General features: G+C 37.4%; 1 protein-coding gene across 1 annotated transcript; it reads left to right on the forward strand.

Annotated features, from left to right (window-relative positions):
* Window positions 1-15,568: 15,568 nt before the first annotated feature.
* On the forward strand, window positions 15,569-17,042 carry LOC143590929 (uncharacterized). The gene is made up of 2 exons (XM_077071270.1): window positions 15,569-15,685; window positions 16,716-17,042. The coding sequence occupies exons 1-2, from the start codon at window positions 15,569-15,571 to the stop codon at window positions 17,040-17,042; spliced, it is 444 nt and encodes a 147-aa protein (XP_076927385.1).
* Window positions 17,043-17,484: the final 442 nt, after the last annotated feature.

Consider the following 17,484-nt stretch of genomic DNA (forward strand, 5'->3'; position numbering starts at 1 on the left):
TTAATCATTTCATTCTCTATCATCTCCAGTTCTTCAGCCTGAAGGAAGCATATCACATCATCCAATTTCAAGTCATTGAAATTATGCTTCTAAAGGATGAACTTGCAAGCAGTATACCATTCTTTTGGCATTGAGTTGAGTAACTTTGTGTTTAAATCAAAGTCAGTCATGACATAATCAGTTGTCCTCAACTCATTCACAATACCTAGAAAGCGTTTTAGTATTGATTTCAACCTTTCTCCTTCCTTATACTTGAACCTTTCCAACTGTTGCTTCAATCTTTGCTTCTTTATGTTCTTCAGCTCAGTATTCCCTTCATACATCTCAAGGATGGCATCATACATTTTCTTGGCAGTTATGTGATGTGCCACCTTGGTTAAAATATCCCAAGACAGTCCTAGCTTAATCATAGCTAAGACTCTATCATCCACCTTTCTCATTCTTTCTCTTAGAGCTGCAGTTCCAGCTGTATTTGCACCTTCTTCATCTACAGCTTGTGGACCATTCATGAAGGAGTTCCACATATCAACATCATTGTAGCACACTGCTGCTTGAAAAAGCACTTTTCACTTGGTAAAGTTTTCCTGTCCATACAATCTTGGTATCTTGTTAGTAGACACCTCTTGTTTCTCATATCCAGACATTTTCAAAGATTTAAAAAATCAGTTTCTTAGTAAAAATCAAAGTTTTAAAAATAATCAGATCTGAAAATAGGTTGTTCAGATCTGATGTGTCTGATATGATTAGAGCAAGATTTAGATATAAAGATTAAAGCTTTAATTGAAATAAAGAAGGGAAAACACCGGTATATTGTAGATCTGGAAGAAAAATGAAAAACAGAGCTGCAGACGTCACAAATCAATGAAACAGTGGTCTGCTTACGTCATCTTTCTTCAAATCTTCAATCATCAACAAGAATCTTTCCAAAATAGCAGCAACAAGCTCTGATACCACTTGTCATGTCCCCGATTTCAGCTGGATCTTACTCGAATCATGTCATAACCCACACAAATAGATGTGTTGACAAGGGAGTTAATGACGGGTTACTATATTTAGAAAGTTCACCGTGTGTTAAAGGCGGAATCAATAACAAACATATGGTCGCTTAAACAGTATTCAAAGGTAATCAACACAAACAAGATTTCCTCAAAAGATTTCCATTTATATAAATGAATCATACAAAGTGGATAATCGTTTTAGGGTTTCTTGATAAGGAAGGTTTCAGCCGTCACACATAATACATATTCAGAAATATTCTAAGTGTAAAACAAGTCTTTCGGGTAGTCTTTGCATCAATCTTGTCTTCCGAGTATGTTCGGCCATCCTTCATAACTTGTGAACATAGAAGTGTGCTCGGGATCAGTTTCCGGGTAGACTTTACTCTAAGAGTATTTTACCAAGTAAAATACTCACCGAGTAGACTTCAATATTCTTGACTTTGCCAGACATTACCCAAAAAACCCTTACAAGAAAACTTGTTCTTCAATGGTCCCTTCAACCCTTTGTTAGAAAATAACTTATTAGCAAAGTGTGCTCGGTTGCACTGTTCCTTGCTTAAGTTGAACCTTGCCCGATGATACTTGAGATATATCATTAGATCATCAAGCCTACCTGGACCATACTTATTAATGAATACCTTACCCGGTCTTCCAATTACTTGGCTTCATGAGCTTGGTTAGCCTAAAGCATACTCGGAAGTGAACTTTACTTGGCTAAAAAGAACAATCTTGCTTGATAAAGTGATCCTTGCCCAGACTTGCATATACTAGTGAACCATACCCGGTAATGCACTATTTTGCAAACCCTGCTCGGATATTCACTAAAGGAGACTTAGTGAAGATAACTCTGCCCGATAGACAAAATATTGTACCCAGCTAAGTAAAAGAATGCTCGGAGGTCTGAGGTGTACCCGGATCCATACTTAGCAAAATCTAAGGAGGTTGAGAAAATTCCAATCTTCCATCTGATTAGTTTTGTGTCAAATCTTGACTCAACAGCCTCCCTTATAATAGCCTTTGTGACGACAACTGGCTTCTTCTGTACTTTGGAGTCTATCGACATAACTCCACCAGGACCTCGTGAATTGATTGAGGCATTATTCCAAAAAATCAGTGATCATCTTCCTGCATATTACAGGGTTCTCTCATAATACATGAGAAATCCTGCAAGTGTTGAGGCCGACAATCATAGACTAGAGCTCCTTTTGAGCCAGTGGTGGATCAAATAAATATCCAGCAATATTATGTGTATCCACAAATTTTAATGGAGTCTGGTCAGCCATTACTACACCAAACAGATCAAGTTAGGGAATGTAAACTTGAAAATAATTATAATTTTAAAATAAGTTAGTCAAGTTAATTAATTTTTTAAAACAACAGATCTTATAGATTGGACCAAAATGATCAGGCCCAACAATTTGTAGACCCGTAAAATCAAAATATTTGTTAGCACATAAGATAAAAATGTCAGGCCCAACAGTGAGTTTTCTGTCCACAAGATATTTGTCAAACAGGGGTTTTCGGTCAAAGACGAGAGTTCTCTGTCAACATTGACCGAGAACATGAGTTCTCGGTCAATACTAGAGATTTCGGTCAATCAAACCAATTGAGAACATGTGTTCTCGGTCAGAGCCAGGAGATCTCGGTCAAAGAAAGTCAACCGAGATCCTTTTGACTGGTTTACAGTTGGAGGCCGGAAACCTTTTGGGCTTCTCCTTGAAATATGTGTTGTCTTTTCCAAGGAGGCCGAAAACTCCCTGAAACCTGCAACAAACACAATTGAAATTCCTAACAAATTAACCCCAATACTCTCTAATCGAAGCCCCTAACTCCTTATTATCCCTGTTCGTCTACACGGCATTGAGTCCCACTAAGATGATTCACTTGAACCTGGGTTCATTTACCTTTGAATCAAATAAACACAAAATACGGATAACAGCTTATGATTAGTATAGTAGGAGAGGGTCCTTGGCCAGATGATTTGGGAGAGAAAGACAGATGCGATGAACTACTGAATTTGAAAATAATGAACAAATGAGTTTGAGAGGCCTTTTAAATCTCACAACTTATGGGCCAAGAACCCTACAAGGCCCACACCAGCACCTCCTTACTCTTCCAACAATTTGGGCCGAGAACCTTTAATAACATATCAGATGAGCCCATATTTCCACCTTGACCCAAACCAGCTTTAAATGTATCCATTAGATAAAACACATCCCAAGAACAACTTCCAAACAATCCAGTAGATAAATTTTTGAAACCCAAAACACAGTTCAATCATGTTGAAGATAGCCAAGTTAAAAAATATGTTTCGAGGAGAGTGGTTTCGACATAACATGAATAAGACAAAAATAAACAAAAAATAATAATAATAAAAAGAAACATGAAAAAAATAATCCTGTTGAATTTTTCAAATTTGGGATCAAATTTCAATACTTTGTTAAAACTGCCACATTTTATGAAAATATCCTAACATGGAATCATATTGTTTAAGAGGCTGTCATTAGAATTCACGTTCAGCGTTATTATGACATAAAGAGACAGGTTGATAGCAGGTATAACAAACTTAGCATCATTTTCATTGCATCCGTGATATGATTTAGGTTCAGTTCGGCATAAAGCTTAGATAGACATCACTAATGGACCTATGATGCCTCCTATCTTTTCTCAAAGCGTATTTGGCTTTTCCCAGATCACCCCAATTTGACTCCAACCCCCTAGTGCTTAATCAATTTTTTTTTATATATAAAAAAATAAGACTTTAAGTTTTATGGTTGAACGTTGGACTTATAAGCCAGTGGACTGAGAAGCCTTTCATTCGAGACATGACAGGACTTACTTGTGTGCCCCCATCTCTGTAGTTCTAGTTTGACCCTCTAAGCTTTTTTAAAACATTTAAAACAAAGAATTAATTGGATAAAATAAACTCTTTTGTAGATATATTTTGTTTAATAATAACTTAATAACACAATATTTTTGGTGAGCAAGACACTAACGGGCTCGTGTATGACTGGGTAATTGCTTTTCTGCATATCCTTCGGAGAGATGTATATGGAGACATTCACATTTCTTCAAAATGACTCTCCACAATAAGTTTAGCAAATTTAGTGTATATCACTTCAACTTTTACGCATCATGGAAAGCTACCATACTGTTCTAGAGCCTTTTAAGCTTAATTGCTTCACCCGTTAGGCACACAAAGACAATTTATCTATCATTTTTCAATGGTTGGATCAATTTTCATTTGAAAATATTTTGAAGCTTCAAAAAAGCTGTTAACTGAATAATCATATCACTTCCCAAGGAGTTACAGAAAAACACATGTATTAAGAATTCAGTCACCCCGGTCACGTTAAGCTTTCAGGTAAATGGTTGTCATGTAAGACCACAAGTGGTTAACTGGACCAAACATGTATGAATATACATGTCCTTCCAGCTCAGAGTTACCGACACTATTTTAAGTGAAAGAATGCAAAACACAAAACACATCACAATCGCCCCGGATGCTTTCAGCCTCTAAGTAAATGGCTATCATGTTAGTCTACGAGTAGACCACCAGACCAACCATATACTAGTATATGTCATTCAAACTTGAGCAACCGACATAATTTTAAGCGAGAGTGAATCTTGAAAATCAAGTTTTTTTATTTATTTTTTATTTTTTATATAATGAAAACAATGCACACTATATTTGACTTTTGGATTCTTCTCCCCCTAAATTTGTGCACATTAAACAAATATGTACAAATTTATTCCCAAAAGGACTCAATCCTCGAAACGAAGCATTTTAAGAAAACTCACAAGCACATTAAATTTGGCTATTTCGACCGGTTTTGTAAATAAGTCCGCCACATTGTTATCTGTGTGAACTTGTTCAAGGTGAATAAATTTTCAGTGAAACAGTCAAGGATAAAATGAATTTTAATATTGATATGCTGAACTGGATTTTTCACAATTGAAATGGCAGCATCATTATCACAACAAATTGGAGTATCAAGAAATTCCAAACCGTAATCCAGCAGTTGGTTCTGCATCCAGATAACCTGAGAGCAGCAAGCTGATGCAGCAGCATACTCGACCTCGGCGGTGGAGGTGGATACCGTTTGTTATTTCTTGCACTACCACGAAATGAGAAGATCTCCTAAGAACTGGCATCCAGCGGATGTGAATTTCCTGTCAATGTCATCTCCACCATAATTGCTATCAGCAAAACCATAAAGATCAAATTCTGATTGTTTTGGATGCCAAAGACCAAACTTCGGTTGTCCCTTCAGATATCTAAAAATATGTTTAACAGCAATTAAATGAGAAAGTTTAGGATTAGCCTGTAAACGAGCACATTGGCGGACTGCAAACATAATGTCAGGACGACTGGCAGTACATAAGAGATCCGATCATCGATCGATAATACGTCTGATCTACGGGACTTCTTTCCAGATCAGATGACAGTAAAGGCCTTTCCGCCATGGGAGTGTTAGCACTCTTGGAATCTTGAAGTTCAAACTTTGAGAGCATATCCTCAACATACCTCCCTTGATGCAGTAAAATTCCTGCGAGCTTTGGCGAACTTGTAACCCCATAAATATTGTCATTTCACCCAGCGAACTCATCTCAACTCTTTTCTTTATTACTTCCTCAAACTCTGCACATAAGTCGTCACTGGTGGATTCAAAAATAATGTCATCTACATAGATCTTGACTATAATCAAATCATTTCCAACAGTTTTCTGGAATAAGGTTTGATCAATTGTTCCTAGGTTGTAGCCATGATCTAGAAGATGTGAGGTCAACATAGTATACCACGCTTTAGGAGCCTGGTGTAACCCTTTTAATGCATTGTCTAACTTGTAGACGTGCTTTGGTTTCTTGGAATTGACAAAACCCGGTGGTTGATCCACATAGATCTCTTCTTTGACTTACCCATATAGAAACACGGTCTTGACGTACATCTGATATACTGTAAACCCCATGAACGACCCATAGGCCAGAAAATTATCTGAGAAGACACCAGATGTTGAGGTGAACTAGACGACCCTATTTATCGTTTGTTAAAGACACCAAGATTTACTCCGAAAGTCCATGAAGATCTACACCAGAAAACACCTACATTTGATCCTAATGTTGCGGATCATAATATGTCACAAAACTCTTTTTCTGATGTATATCTACAAATAGATGGACCATTGAAAGAATATGTTGAGACTTTGAAGGAGAAAGTTGCTAATCAAGAGGTGAACATTGATAGTTTGATTGATGAAAATATTCGTCTTCGCACTTATAAGATTGAAATTAAGAAGAGATTGGACAAAAGCGAACGAAGAAGGAAAGTATCTGAAGATCTGGTCGTGGAACACATGAAGTATTTTGTTATGATTGAGCAGAAGTGGGGAATACATTTACATTCGAAATTCGATCAAGCAGAAGCTGGTAATAAGGAGTATATGGTGGTGATATAGGAGTGTATGGTGGTGATATAGGAGTAGCTGAAGCTTCATTTCGTGTTGAGTATGATTTGGGTAAAGCTATTGATAAAGGCTAGTCAAAAAGTGAAGAACCTATTATTGAAAAGGTGGTTGAAGATTCGGTGCAAGTAGGTGAACCTAGCCATGTAGAGGTTCAGATTGAACAACTGGTTAATACTGAAAATGATAATGCTATTGAAGAAAAAGAGGATAACAAAGATGAAGAGAAGATAGATTTCAGTGGTACTGATGATGATTTTGATGACTTGGATGGCGATGATACACCACAAGGTGATGCTAGTTCGGTTGCTGGAATGTCAAATAAGAAATTTTAACCTGTCGGTTATGATGTTCAATATGATAATACTCTACATAATTCAAAGTCTGATAAAGCACCAATTGGCAATACAGTGGAGGAATTAGAAGAGTTGATTACTTCTAATGTTAGAGTTACAAGTATGGTTGATGAACTGGAAGAAGGGGAGATTCCAGTCGATAAGTCTGAATTAGCGAAGATGTTAGATATTTCAATGGACGATTTCATTTTTGACTTTGAGAAAGTTACTCCAGAACCTAACATTGATGCTGATTTGATTAATACTGATGTCGAGTTTATAGATCAACCTGAAAGAGTCAAGTATGTTGGTGATGAAGAAGAGGTTGATACATTTGATGAAGTATTTGATGATGAAATTGAGATGAAATCTAACCTGAACAAGAAAGCCAAAAATTTTGGTGAAAATGTAATTAAAAGCTGCTTTCCTGATTGAGTTGATATTCCAAAACAAAGGTTCAAGAATCCTGTGAAATATTACAAGAAAACTGGAGTAGATAGGGCAATGGGAAAGTGTTTGAGCATTGCTTATCTGAGCAAAATCAAGAAGGTTGGAATTAGACGATTATTTGGAGTGCAATACTTTGATAATTTGATGGAATTGAAGAGTCTGCCATGGTTTGATGCATATGATATTTGCATGCATTATGATTTGTTATACAAACCAAAAAATGGTCCAGTGGATATTGTCTAGAGGTTTACGGTTAACGAAGCAAAATGAGGTTTCAATAAATGGACTCCTCAAAAGACTAACGTCTTCAAATATAAAAATCGTAAAAATCCTGAGGGGGAGTTGATCCGAACGTTGAGATATACAAGACCTAATTCTCTTCGAATTATTCCTTTGTACCCCCTAAGAATGAAAATGTTGTTCCTTTGTACCCAATGGAACAACATTTTCATTCTTACTTCCTGTGTTTGTCTTATCTGGCATTGACTGGTGAAGCAAGTATATATTTGGATCGGTGAAATTCAAAGTATGATGTGATAAGAGTGTACGATCCGATGTGGTTGATCAACTGTTCGTGGAAAGATATTGAGATTTTTCATGTTAATAAAATTCAATGTAATGATAAAAGTGTGAAGATTCAAGCCAATCAGTTTCAGAAGGTTGTAGATTTGTGTTATGAAAAGAGGATACATTTTGGTAGAGCTTGGGAGACAAATTGGAGATCGTTTAGTGAAGCTATGATTAAAAAATCGGGTTACAGAGGCTTCTTGGAACAAATTTCAATATAAAGACATGGGTGTGTCCAGGCCTACCTCTCAGAAAAAGTTTACAAATCTGTCACTCTAGGAAACTAGGAAACAATATCGGAAGAGAGTTTTTGGGAGTGATTAAAGACCTAGCTATATCCAGGGGGAGTTTGTTAGAGCGTTTTTGTCTGATGATAGGTCTAGTGGGCTTAATATGTTATTTTGTATTTTGTAAAGGGATAAATTGTCATTAGGTGAAACTTTGTTAAGTGAAACGTATAAAAAAGATAACGTATAAGCTTTTACGGCCGTATAAGCTTATGTGGATCCGGATCTTATACGTTGTCACTAGTCGCCTATATATAGGATTTCTCTTCGATGAAACACCACAAGGTGGTGCTAGTTCGTAGGGTTGTAAATGAACCGAACGAACATGAACAAGTCCTTGTTCATGTTCGTTCGTTAAGAAAATAATTTTTTCATGAACGGTTCACGAACATTTACCGAAAGAGATTTTATGTTTGTATTCGTTTATTAAGGAAATGAATGTGTTCACGAAAACAAACGAACTTAAATAAAATTTGCAAAGCCTAGAAATTTAGATCGATATATTCATTAACATGAATAATGAAAGCATGTAAACAAATCGAACGAACAAGAACAAGGGTATGTTAGTGATCGTTCATTTAACTTTAAACAAGCACGAATGCTAAATCGAATGAAAAAATGAACACCCGTGTTCGTTTAACATAATTGAATAAAGATAAACGAAAATCAATGAACAAATGCAAATGAACACAAACAAATATAAATGAACACAAGTTAACAAATACAAAACTTTTAAATAGATAAGTTATCCAGAAAAATATTTAATTATTTTCAATTAACACATAAACGAACGTTAATGAACATAAATAAATGAACGGAACATGTGTTCATGTTCGTTCGTTTAATTAAATGAACACAAACTTTTTGTTCGTGTTTGTTCGTTTATTAAATAAACGAACATAAACGAACTTCTCGCCGAACGGTTCACGAACAGTTCACCGAATGTTCAGTTCGTTTACAGGCCTACTAGTTCGGTTGCGGGAAAGTCAAATAAAAAATTTGAACCTGTAGGAGATGATGATAAAAATGATAATACTCCACATAATTCAAAGTCTGATAAAGCACCAATTGACAAAACAGTGGAGGAATTAGAAGAGTTGATTACTGCTAATGTTAGAGTTACAAGTATGGTTGATGAACTGGAAGAAGGGTAGATTCGAGTCGATAAGTCTGAATTAACGAAGATGTTGGAAATTCAATGGACGATTTGATTTTTGACTTTGACAAAGATATTCCAGGACCTGACATTGATGCTGATTTGATTAATACTGATGTCGGGTTTAGAGATCAACTTGAAAGAGTCAAGTATGTTGGTGATGAAAAAGAGTTTGATATGTTTGATGAAGTATTTGATGAGGAAATTGAGATGAAATCTAACTCGAACAAGCAATCCAAAAAGTTTGGTGAACATGAAATTAAAAGCTGGTTTCCTGATCGAGTTGATATTCCAAAACAACTGTTCAAGAATCCCATGAAATATTAAAAGAAGACTGGATTACATACTGCTATGGGAAAGTGTTTGAGCATTGCTTATGTGAGCAAAATCATGAAGATTGGAATTAGACGATTATTTGGAGTGCAATACTTTGATAATTTGATTGAAGTGAAGAGTCTGCCATGTTTGATGCATATGATATTTGCATACATTATGATTTGTTATACAAACCAAAAAATGGTCATATGGTTACTGTCTGGAGGTTTACGGTTAACGAAGAAAAATGAGGTTTCAAGAAATGGACTCCTCAAAAGCCTAAAGTGTTCAAATATAAAAATTGTAAAAATCCTGAGGGGAAGTTGATCTGAACGTTGAGATATACAAGGCTTAATTCTCTTCTAATTATTCCTTTGTACCCAATGGAACAACATTTTCATTCTTACTTCCTGTGTTTGTCTTATCTGGCATTGACTGGTGAAGCAAGTATATATTTGGATCGGGGAAATTCAAAGTATGATGTGATAAGAGTGTACGATCCGATGTGGTTGATCAACTGTTCGTGGAAAGATATTGAGATTTTTCATGTTAATAAAATTCAATGTAATGATGAAAGTGTGAAGATTCAAGCCAATCAGTTTCAGAAGGTTGTAGATTTGTGTTATGAAAAGAGGATACATTTTGGTAGAGCTTGGGAGACAAATTGGAGATCGTTTAGTGATAAGCAGGAGAAGATTGAAACTAAACGTGAAGCTATGATTAAAGATCCGGTTACAGAGACTTCTTGGAACAAATTTAATATAAAGACATGGGTGTGTCCAGGCGTACCTCTTAGAAAAAGTTTACCAATCCATCATTCGAGGAAACTAGAAAAGAATATCGGAAGATAGTTTTTCGAAGTGATTAAAGACCTAGCAATATCCAATGGGGAGTTTGTTAGAGCATTTTTGTCTAATACTAGGTCTAGTAGGCTTAATATGTCATTTTGTATTTTGTAAAGGGCTAAATTGTCATTAGGTGAAACTTTGTTAAGTGAAACGTATAAGGAAGATGATGATATGGTTTAAAATATACATGTTAATATATAAATATTCCCTACAATTTCAAGTATTTTGAGCCAGCTTTTTTATTGAATATATTTTTATTTGCCTCATAATTGGATTTTAAAGATTAAATTTTTAAACGAGCTAAATTATAGTATTCTCACTAAAATTGAGAACAATGAGCAAAGAGTCCAACTCATTTTACATAATACTATACATCATATATTAGTATTATAGTTATTGTTTTTAAAATTTTACTATTTAAAAGTATGATGTTTAATTAAAATCTTAATATCCACCGTTTATTTAATGTGACAGGAAAATCAAGATGATTCCAGTGGTATATCTAGCTTGGTGGGCCATACTCTAATGATAAAAGATCATGTTCATAAGCTCATCACAAAATAAACATTATAAGACGGTTTGTGATTTAAGAAAAAATGGACTCTAAGGCTAAGCAAGTAAACAAAAAGAAAAAGAGAATTGAGCCTATAAAATTAATTTGTTCGTGGAGTTTAAAGTGGGGCTCAAGTTTTGTTAATCATGGAGAATTAATAAAAAACCATAGACTATTAATATAATATGTAAGATAGTCGCACACGAGGGAGGAACTAATATCTTTAGAATATGGACAGAGGGTGTTTTTGTTTTCTTTGTTCGAGAGGTCAACAAGAAAAAGAGAGCATAATATATTATAATAATTGGTGGTCTCATCTTGTTTTGTTTTTTTGGAGTGCACGTGAGGAGCAAACAGAGAAAGAAAGAGCCAATCAAAAATAATTTGTTTGGTGTGGATGCTGTGGAGTTCATGTAAAAAAACTTATCATCTGTGGACTACAATCTTCCACCACCAAGTCTTCATTTGCATTTGACTTTCGGTCTAACAAGAAGTATACGGTATTAAGCAAAATATTTAATCTTTTCTTTATAGTATTAAACTTTTTGTTTGAACTTTTTTATATATACATTAATTTTCATGAAAACATTTAGTTTTGTTTCATACTTTATTATAAGTAGCTAAATACTTTAAACTGCCTAAGTTTTGGTGGAGCACTATGTTATATTAATTGTTTGACAAACTACTATTATTTGACGTTGGTTGATATAATATTATGATAAAGTTTTTAATTGGTTTGGTCATAATATTGTTGCGTAATAGAATCTAGTTTATTACTTTAATATTTATTCCACTTGTGTTTAACAGTTTTTGGTGATTGTTAGGCACATGATTAGGTTGTCTACTTTTTGTTTTCAACTTGTTTGCAGTTTATGGTCAAAAAATTCGTAGGAATAAGTATTGAAAGTGGTTTAGATTTTATTGTTCTTTCACTAGAGATGCCGGGAGGCAATTTAGTGTTGTGTCATCTTTGTCTTTTGCGTGTTTTGGTACTAATTGCACGGGAGTGAGTTATCCTAGGTTCATTAGATTATTGTGATACAAGTTTTGTTCAAGTTAATTAAAAATACCCTCTTTATATTAATATATATTGTATCCGAAGAGACCGGGAGGTGATTTGAGTTTTGGGGGTACCATAATATTATTAGGTAAGGTGAGACTGGGAGGTGATCCAACCTTTAACAATTAAGCTTCACATGTCATTAGAGTTCTAGGGTGTCGTCGGTGAGGTCGAGAGACGATCTAGCGCATTTTTAGTGGTCTCTAGTGTCATATTTTTAAGATATTGATTTCAAACAAGTCAAGTTCGTTAGGTATTAATTTAACTAGTAGGATTCCATTATATAGGTAGTGGTTTCTCGCATATTAGTAAAACCCAATTTTTATAAAGTTTTATTTTTAGTTTAAATATTAATTAGTTAAGTTTTATTAGTTTAATTAATATAAAAAAATCAAAAAAATTAAAAGAAAGTCTAGGTTAGTAATCTTTTAAGTTTAATAATTAGAGTTTACCCATAGTGTCCTAGGTTCGATATTCGTTCTTACTTGCTAACTACATTGCGACTGGTACACTTTCCGATTGTGTGTTTTTTTAGGTGAATTCGGTAAAGCTTGGTTTTTAATATTATATATGTTTTTCACACATCAAGTTTTTGGCGCCGTTGCCGGGGACATTGGAAAATTCTTTGTTTAAACCAAGTTGATTATCTGATCTGTTAATTTGTTTATTTATTTTTTTATTTAGTTGTTATTTTCCTTTAGGTGCCTTTACTTTCTATTTGAGCCTTTAGGTCTAGTTTTTCGTTAAAAAAATTAAAAAATAAAAATAAAATAATAATAAAATAATTTTCATTTCAGTTTATGCATAATACCCGTTCTCAAGGCCCAACTTTATTCACTGCATCAAAAGAGCCTGAGAGAGAGTTTCAGTAGCGACTTAAGGAGACTACAGATAGCGAGATCGATTCACACGAAATCCATGTTAGCGTCTCTACTCCTAGAATAGATATGGGCGACGCCGCTCCACCACCGAGACAAACCGTTCATGCTAGAGCTAGCGATGGCATCATGGGAGCCCGATCTGCAATTGTCCGTTCTCCTACGATTGATAATCAAAACTGGCAAATTCCATCTCACGTCATGAATTCTATCACCAATTCTGCTAAGTTCCATGGCTTGGATGACGAAGATGCTCTGGGGCACCTGTCCCGATTCGTGCCGATCTGCGAAACTTTTAGTATTAATAATATCTCGTCTGATGTCATTCGTCTTAAGTTATTCCCGTTCTCACTTTCCGGACGTGCTACTACATGGTTTGACTCTCTTCCAAATGCTTCAATCGCCATGGGCCGACTTGCAATCCAAGTTCCTTAGGAAGTATTTCCCTCCATCGAAAGCCGGGCGTCTACGCGAGCAAATCCGTTCTTTTCATATGGACCCCGATGAGTCCTTTTATTCCGCGTGGGAGCGTTTCCAAACTCTTATAAGTCGTTGTCCTCAGTATGGCCTAAACGATTGAGCTGTGGCTGAAAAATTCTATAACGGTCTTACACCCGAAACCCAACAGCGGTTCAATACCGCCGCCGGAGGAAACATGCTCGATAAACTCACCATAGAGGAGGCTGAAGAAATGTTCGAGAGGATTGCATTTGGGGATTAACATACACCGAGTAGAAGGTCCGTCTCGGCAACCAAGGCCGTAGCCATCTTAGCATCACGTGGAGTGCATCATTTTGATCAAAATACGAGTGTGGTGGCATATGTGGAGACACTGAAGAGGGAGATGAAAGAGCTTAAGTTGCAAGCTCGTAGGTGCGAGATATTTCGTGGAAATCACGAGACAGTCGATTGTCCCGTTGATTCTCAGGAGGAGGTAGATTTTCTTGCTAATCAAAACCGTACATTCAATTCAGGGAGGCGAAATAATAATTCTAACTCTAACTAGCTGGCAGGTAACTCCGGTTATCAGCAACGTCAAAATCTGTTTCAAGAACCTGCCCCCAAACCTACTCCTGTACCAAATAGTACTTCCAAGATCGAGGAGATGTTGGCTAATCAATCTCAATTGTTAAATCAGCTCTTACTAAATGCTGCCAACACCAAATCCACTCTTATGCATCACATTTCAGAATCTCGAGGCCAAGTTTGGTGAGTTGTCCGAAAATATTGATCAACGACCCTCGGGGAGCCTTCCAAATAACACCGTCCCTAATCCCGGTCTCACCTATTCTAAACCATTCCAAAATGTTCAGGCCAAGGCAGTGACCACCCGAAGTGGGAAAGGTGTAGTTAGAGATACATCAAATGTGGAGGAAGTTGATGAGGAGTTGGAGATGGAGACACCGCCTGATAAGGTAAACTAGAGGCAAGGCCCAGCAAGTACCTCACGGTCAGGCGGTGCGTTAGTTAAGAAGGAGAAGCTGGTTGAATAGGAACCGGTGCGCGTCTATAAGCCAAAACCGCCATATCCCGGTCGTCTAGTGAAGAAGAATGATTCGGAGCAGTACTCTCGGTTTCTTGACATGCTTATGAAGCTCCATGTGAACATTCCGTTTATTGAAGCTCTTGCGAACATGCCAAAACACGCCAAGTTTCTTAAAGATTTGCTCACTAATAAAAAGAAACTTGAGGAGCTTTCGACTGTTACTCTTAGTGAGGAGTGTTCTGCCGCCGTATAGAACAAGCTTCCTAGGAAGATGACAGATCCGGGCAGCTTTACCATTCCTTTCTTGATTGGTAATCTTCATGTTAGCAATGCTTTGGTCAACCTCGGTGCAAGCATTAACCTCATGCCATATTCTGTGTTTGCCAAACTTAACGTGGGAGAGCTGCTTCCCACCCTAATGAGTATCCAGCTGGCAGACGGATCGTTAAGTTCCCAAGGGGCATTGTTGAGAACATGGTGGTGCAGGTGGACAAATTCATCTTTCTGGTCGACTTTGTCATTCTCGATATGGATGAGGACTCGAACGTTCCGCTCATCCTCGGTCGTTCATTCTTAGCCACCGCACGCGCTCTCATCGATGTTGCCGATGGCAAATTGACTCTTTGAGTTCATGATGACACTGGCACATTTGACATGCAGAAATGCATGAGGCATACTCAGCAGCATGATGACACTCTTTATTTCATCAACAGTTTCATGATGCACGAAGGCGACTATCTAACGAAGATATGCTAGAGAGACACGTCCGACACCCAGATCATCGATTTGAAAAATCAGTCATTCGAGATGACAGAATTTGATTTTGAGTTGCATGAGAAAGAAGAGCAGCAGTTACTTGAGACAGGAGGACATGAGTCGACCATGAGTTCCCAAAATTTTTCTAATGTCCTTGCAGTTGAAGAGCGAGAGTTTCCGATCGAAAAACCATCTGTTGAGAACCCCCCATCTTTTGAGATAAAAGATTTACCATCTCACCTCGAGTATGCGTTTTTTGGGGAGGGGTCTCAACTTCCCGTCATCATCTCTTCGAGTTTGGAGACGGAGGAGAAGGAGAAGTTGATGGTTATTCTGAAATCTCATAAGCATGCTATCGCATGTTAGCTTATGGATATCAAAGGTATAAACCCGTCATTCTGCACACATAAAATCTTTATGGAAGACGAGTTTAGACATGTGGTGCAGCCGCAGAACATGCAGGAGGTTGTTAAAAAGGAGGTTATTAAGTTGCTCGATGCTGGTTTTATTTTTTCGATCTCCGACTCTGCATGGGTTAGTCCAGTCCTGGTGGTCCCTAAAATGGGCGGTATGATAGTTATCACGAATGAAAAGAATGAGCTCATACCGACACGGACTGTAACAGGGTGGCGAGTTTGCATCGACTACCGCAAACTTAACGAGGCTAGAACGAAAGGACCACTTCCAGCTTCCATTCATCGATCACATGCTTGAGCGTTTGTCAGGACAACAATTCTACTGTTTCCTTGACGGATTTTCTGGTTATTTCCAGATCCCTATCGCCCCGGGTGATCAAGAGAGGATCACATTTACATGTCCCTTTGGCACATTCGCGTACCGACGCATGCCATTCGGATTATGTAACACTCCAACTATATTTCAGCAGTGCATGGTGCCCATTTTTCATGAGTTAATCGAGGATTCCATGGAAGTCTTTATGGATGATTTTTCCGTCTTTGGGAATTCCTTCGATGATTGTTTGCATAACTTAGATTGAGTGCTCGCTAGATGTGAAGAGACGAACCTTATTCTTAATTGGGAGAAATTTCATTTTTTGGTTCGTGAGGGTAATGTTTTAGGTCATAAGATTTCTAGTGCGGGGATTGAGGTAGATAGAGCTAAGGTAGACACCATTTCCAAACTTCCACCGCCCACTTCGGTGAAGTCTATTCGTAGTTTCTTAGGTCATGCGGGATTCTATCGCCGATTTATTAAAGATTTCTCGAAAATTTCCCGTCCGATGACCCAGCATTTAGAGAAAGATAGGCCATTCGATTTTAGTGAGGAGTGTTTGAGGGCCTTTGAGTTGATTAAGGAGAGGTTAGTGAGTGCTCCAATTCTTGTTGCTCCCGATTGGACTCTTCCGTTTGAGATAATGTGTGATGCTAGCGATTTTGCTGTGTGAGCCGTGTTTGGACACCGTCGAGAGAAACATTTTCATCCCATCTATTATGCTAGCAAGACCCTTAATGATGCTCAGGAGAATTACACCACGACAGAGAAGGAGCTTCTTGCGGTTGTTTTCGCGTGCGATAAATTCCGTTCATATCTCGTGCTTTCTAAGACTATCATTTTCTCTGATCATGCGGCTCTGCGTTACTTGGTCACTAAGAAAGATGTGAAGCCTCTACTCCTTCGTTGGAACATTTTGCTTCAAGAGTTCGATATAGAAATTAAAGATAAGAGAGGAGCTGAAAATGTTGCCGCCGACCACTTGTCACGACTAGAAAATTCCGACTTGGACAGGACCCGGGAACAGGGAATTGGTGATGATTTCCCGGGTGAGACTTTACTTTATGTAAAGACGAGTGATGAGGGGTTTCCACGGTTTGCTGATCTTGCTAATTATCTATCCACTGGTGAGTTAGTACCCGGACAGACATATCAATAAAAGAAGAAGTTCTTTGCAGATATCAAGTTCTACATTTGGGAGGAGCCGTACTTATTCCATATTGGTGCGGATCAGTGATTCGGCGATGTGTTTTTGGTGATGAAGCCCGTAGTATTCTTCGACATTGTCATGAGGGCCCAATTGGTGGCCATTTTGGTGCGACTTATACCGCCAAACGCGTGTTTGATGCGGGATTCTATTGGCCAACTATTTTTCGTGATGCGCATGAGTTTGTTCGTTCGTTCGTGTGACGTGTGTCAGAAAGCTGGTACCATCTCATCCCGAAATGAGATGCCCCAAAACCCCATCCAGGTGGTTGAGATCTTCGATATATGGGGAATCGATTTATGAGTCCTTTTCCTATGTCTAGAGGGAACATATACATACTCATTGTTGTCGACTACGTGTCCTAATGGGTGGAGGCTCAAGCCTTACCTAGAAA

This window comes from Bidens hawaiensis, unplaced genomic scaffold, assembly GCF_021521415.1.
Source record: "Bidens hawaiensis isolate Kalapana, Puna unplaced genomic scaffold, B.hawaiensis_p1.1 tig00039070_1, whole genome shotgun sequence".
Lineage (NCBI taxonomy): Eukaryota > Viridiplantae > Streptophyta > Magnoliopsida > Asterales > Asteraceae > Bidens > Bidens hawaiensis.

Bases quoted from the DNA above. Each gene is read 5' to 3' on its own strand.
- LOC143590929 (XM_077071270.1), top strand. From the start codon at position 15,569: ATGGAAGACGAGTTTAGACATGTGGTGCAGCCGCAGAACATGCAGGAG. The intron at 15,686-16,715 runs GTTAGTCCAGTC...GTGCTTTCTAAG, and splicing joins CGATCTCCGACTCTGCATGG to ACTATCATTTTCTCTGATCA.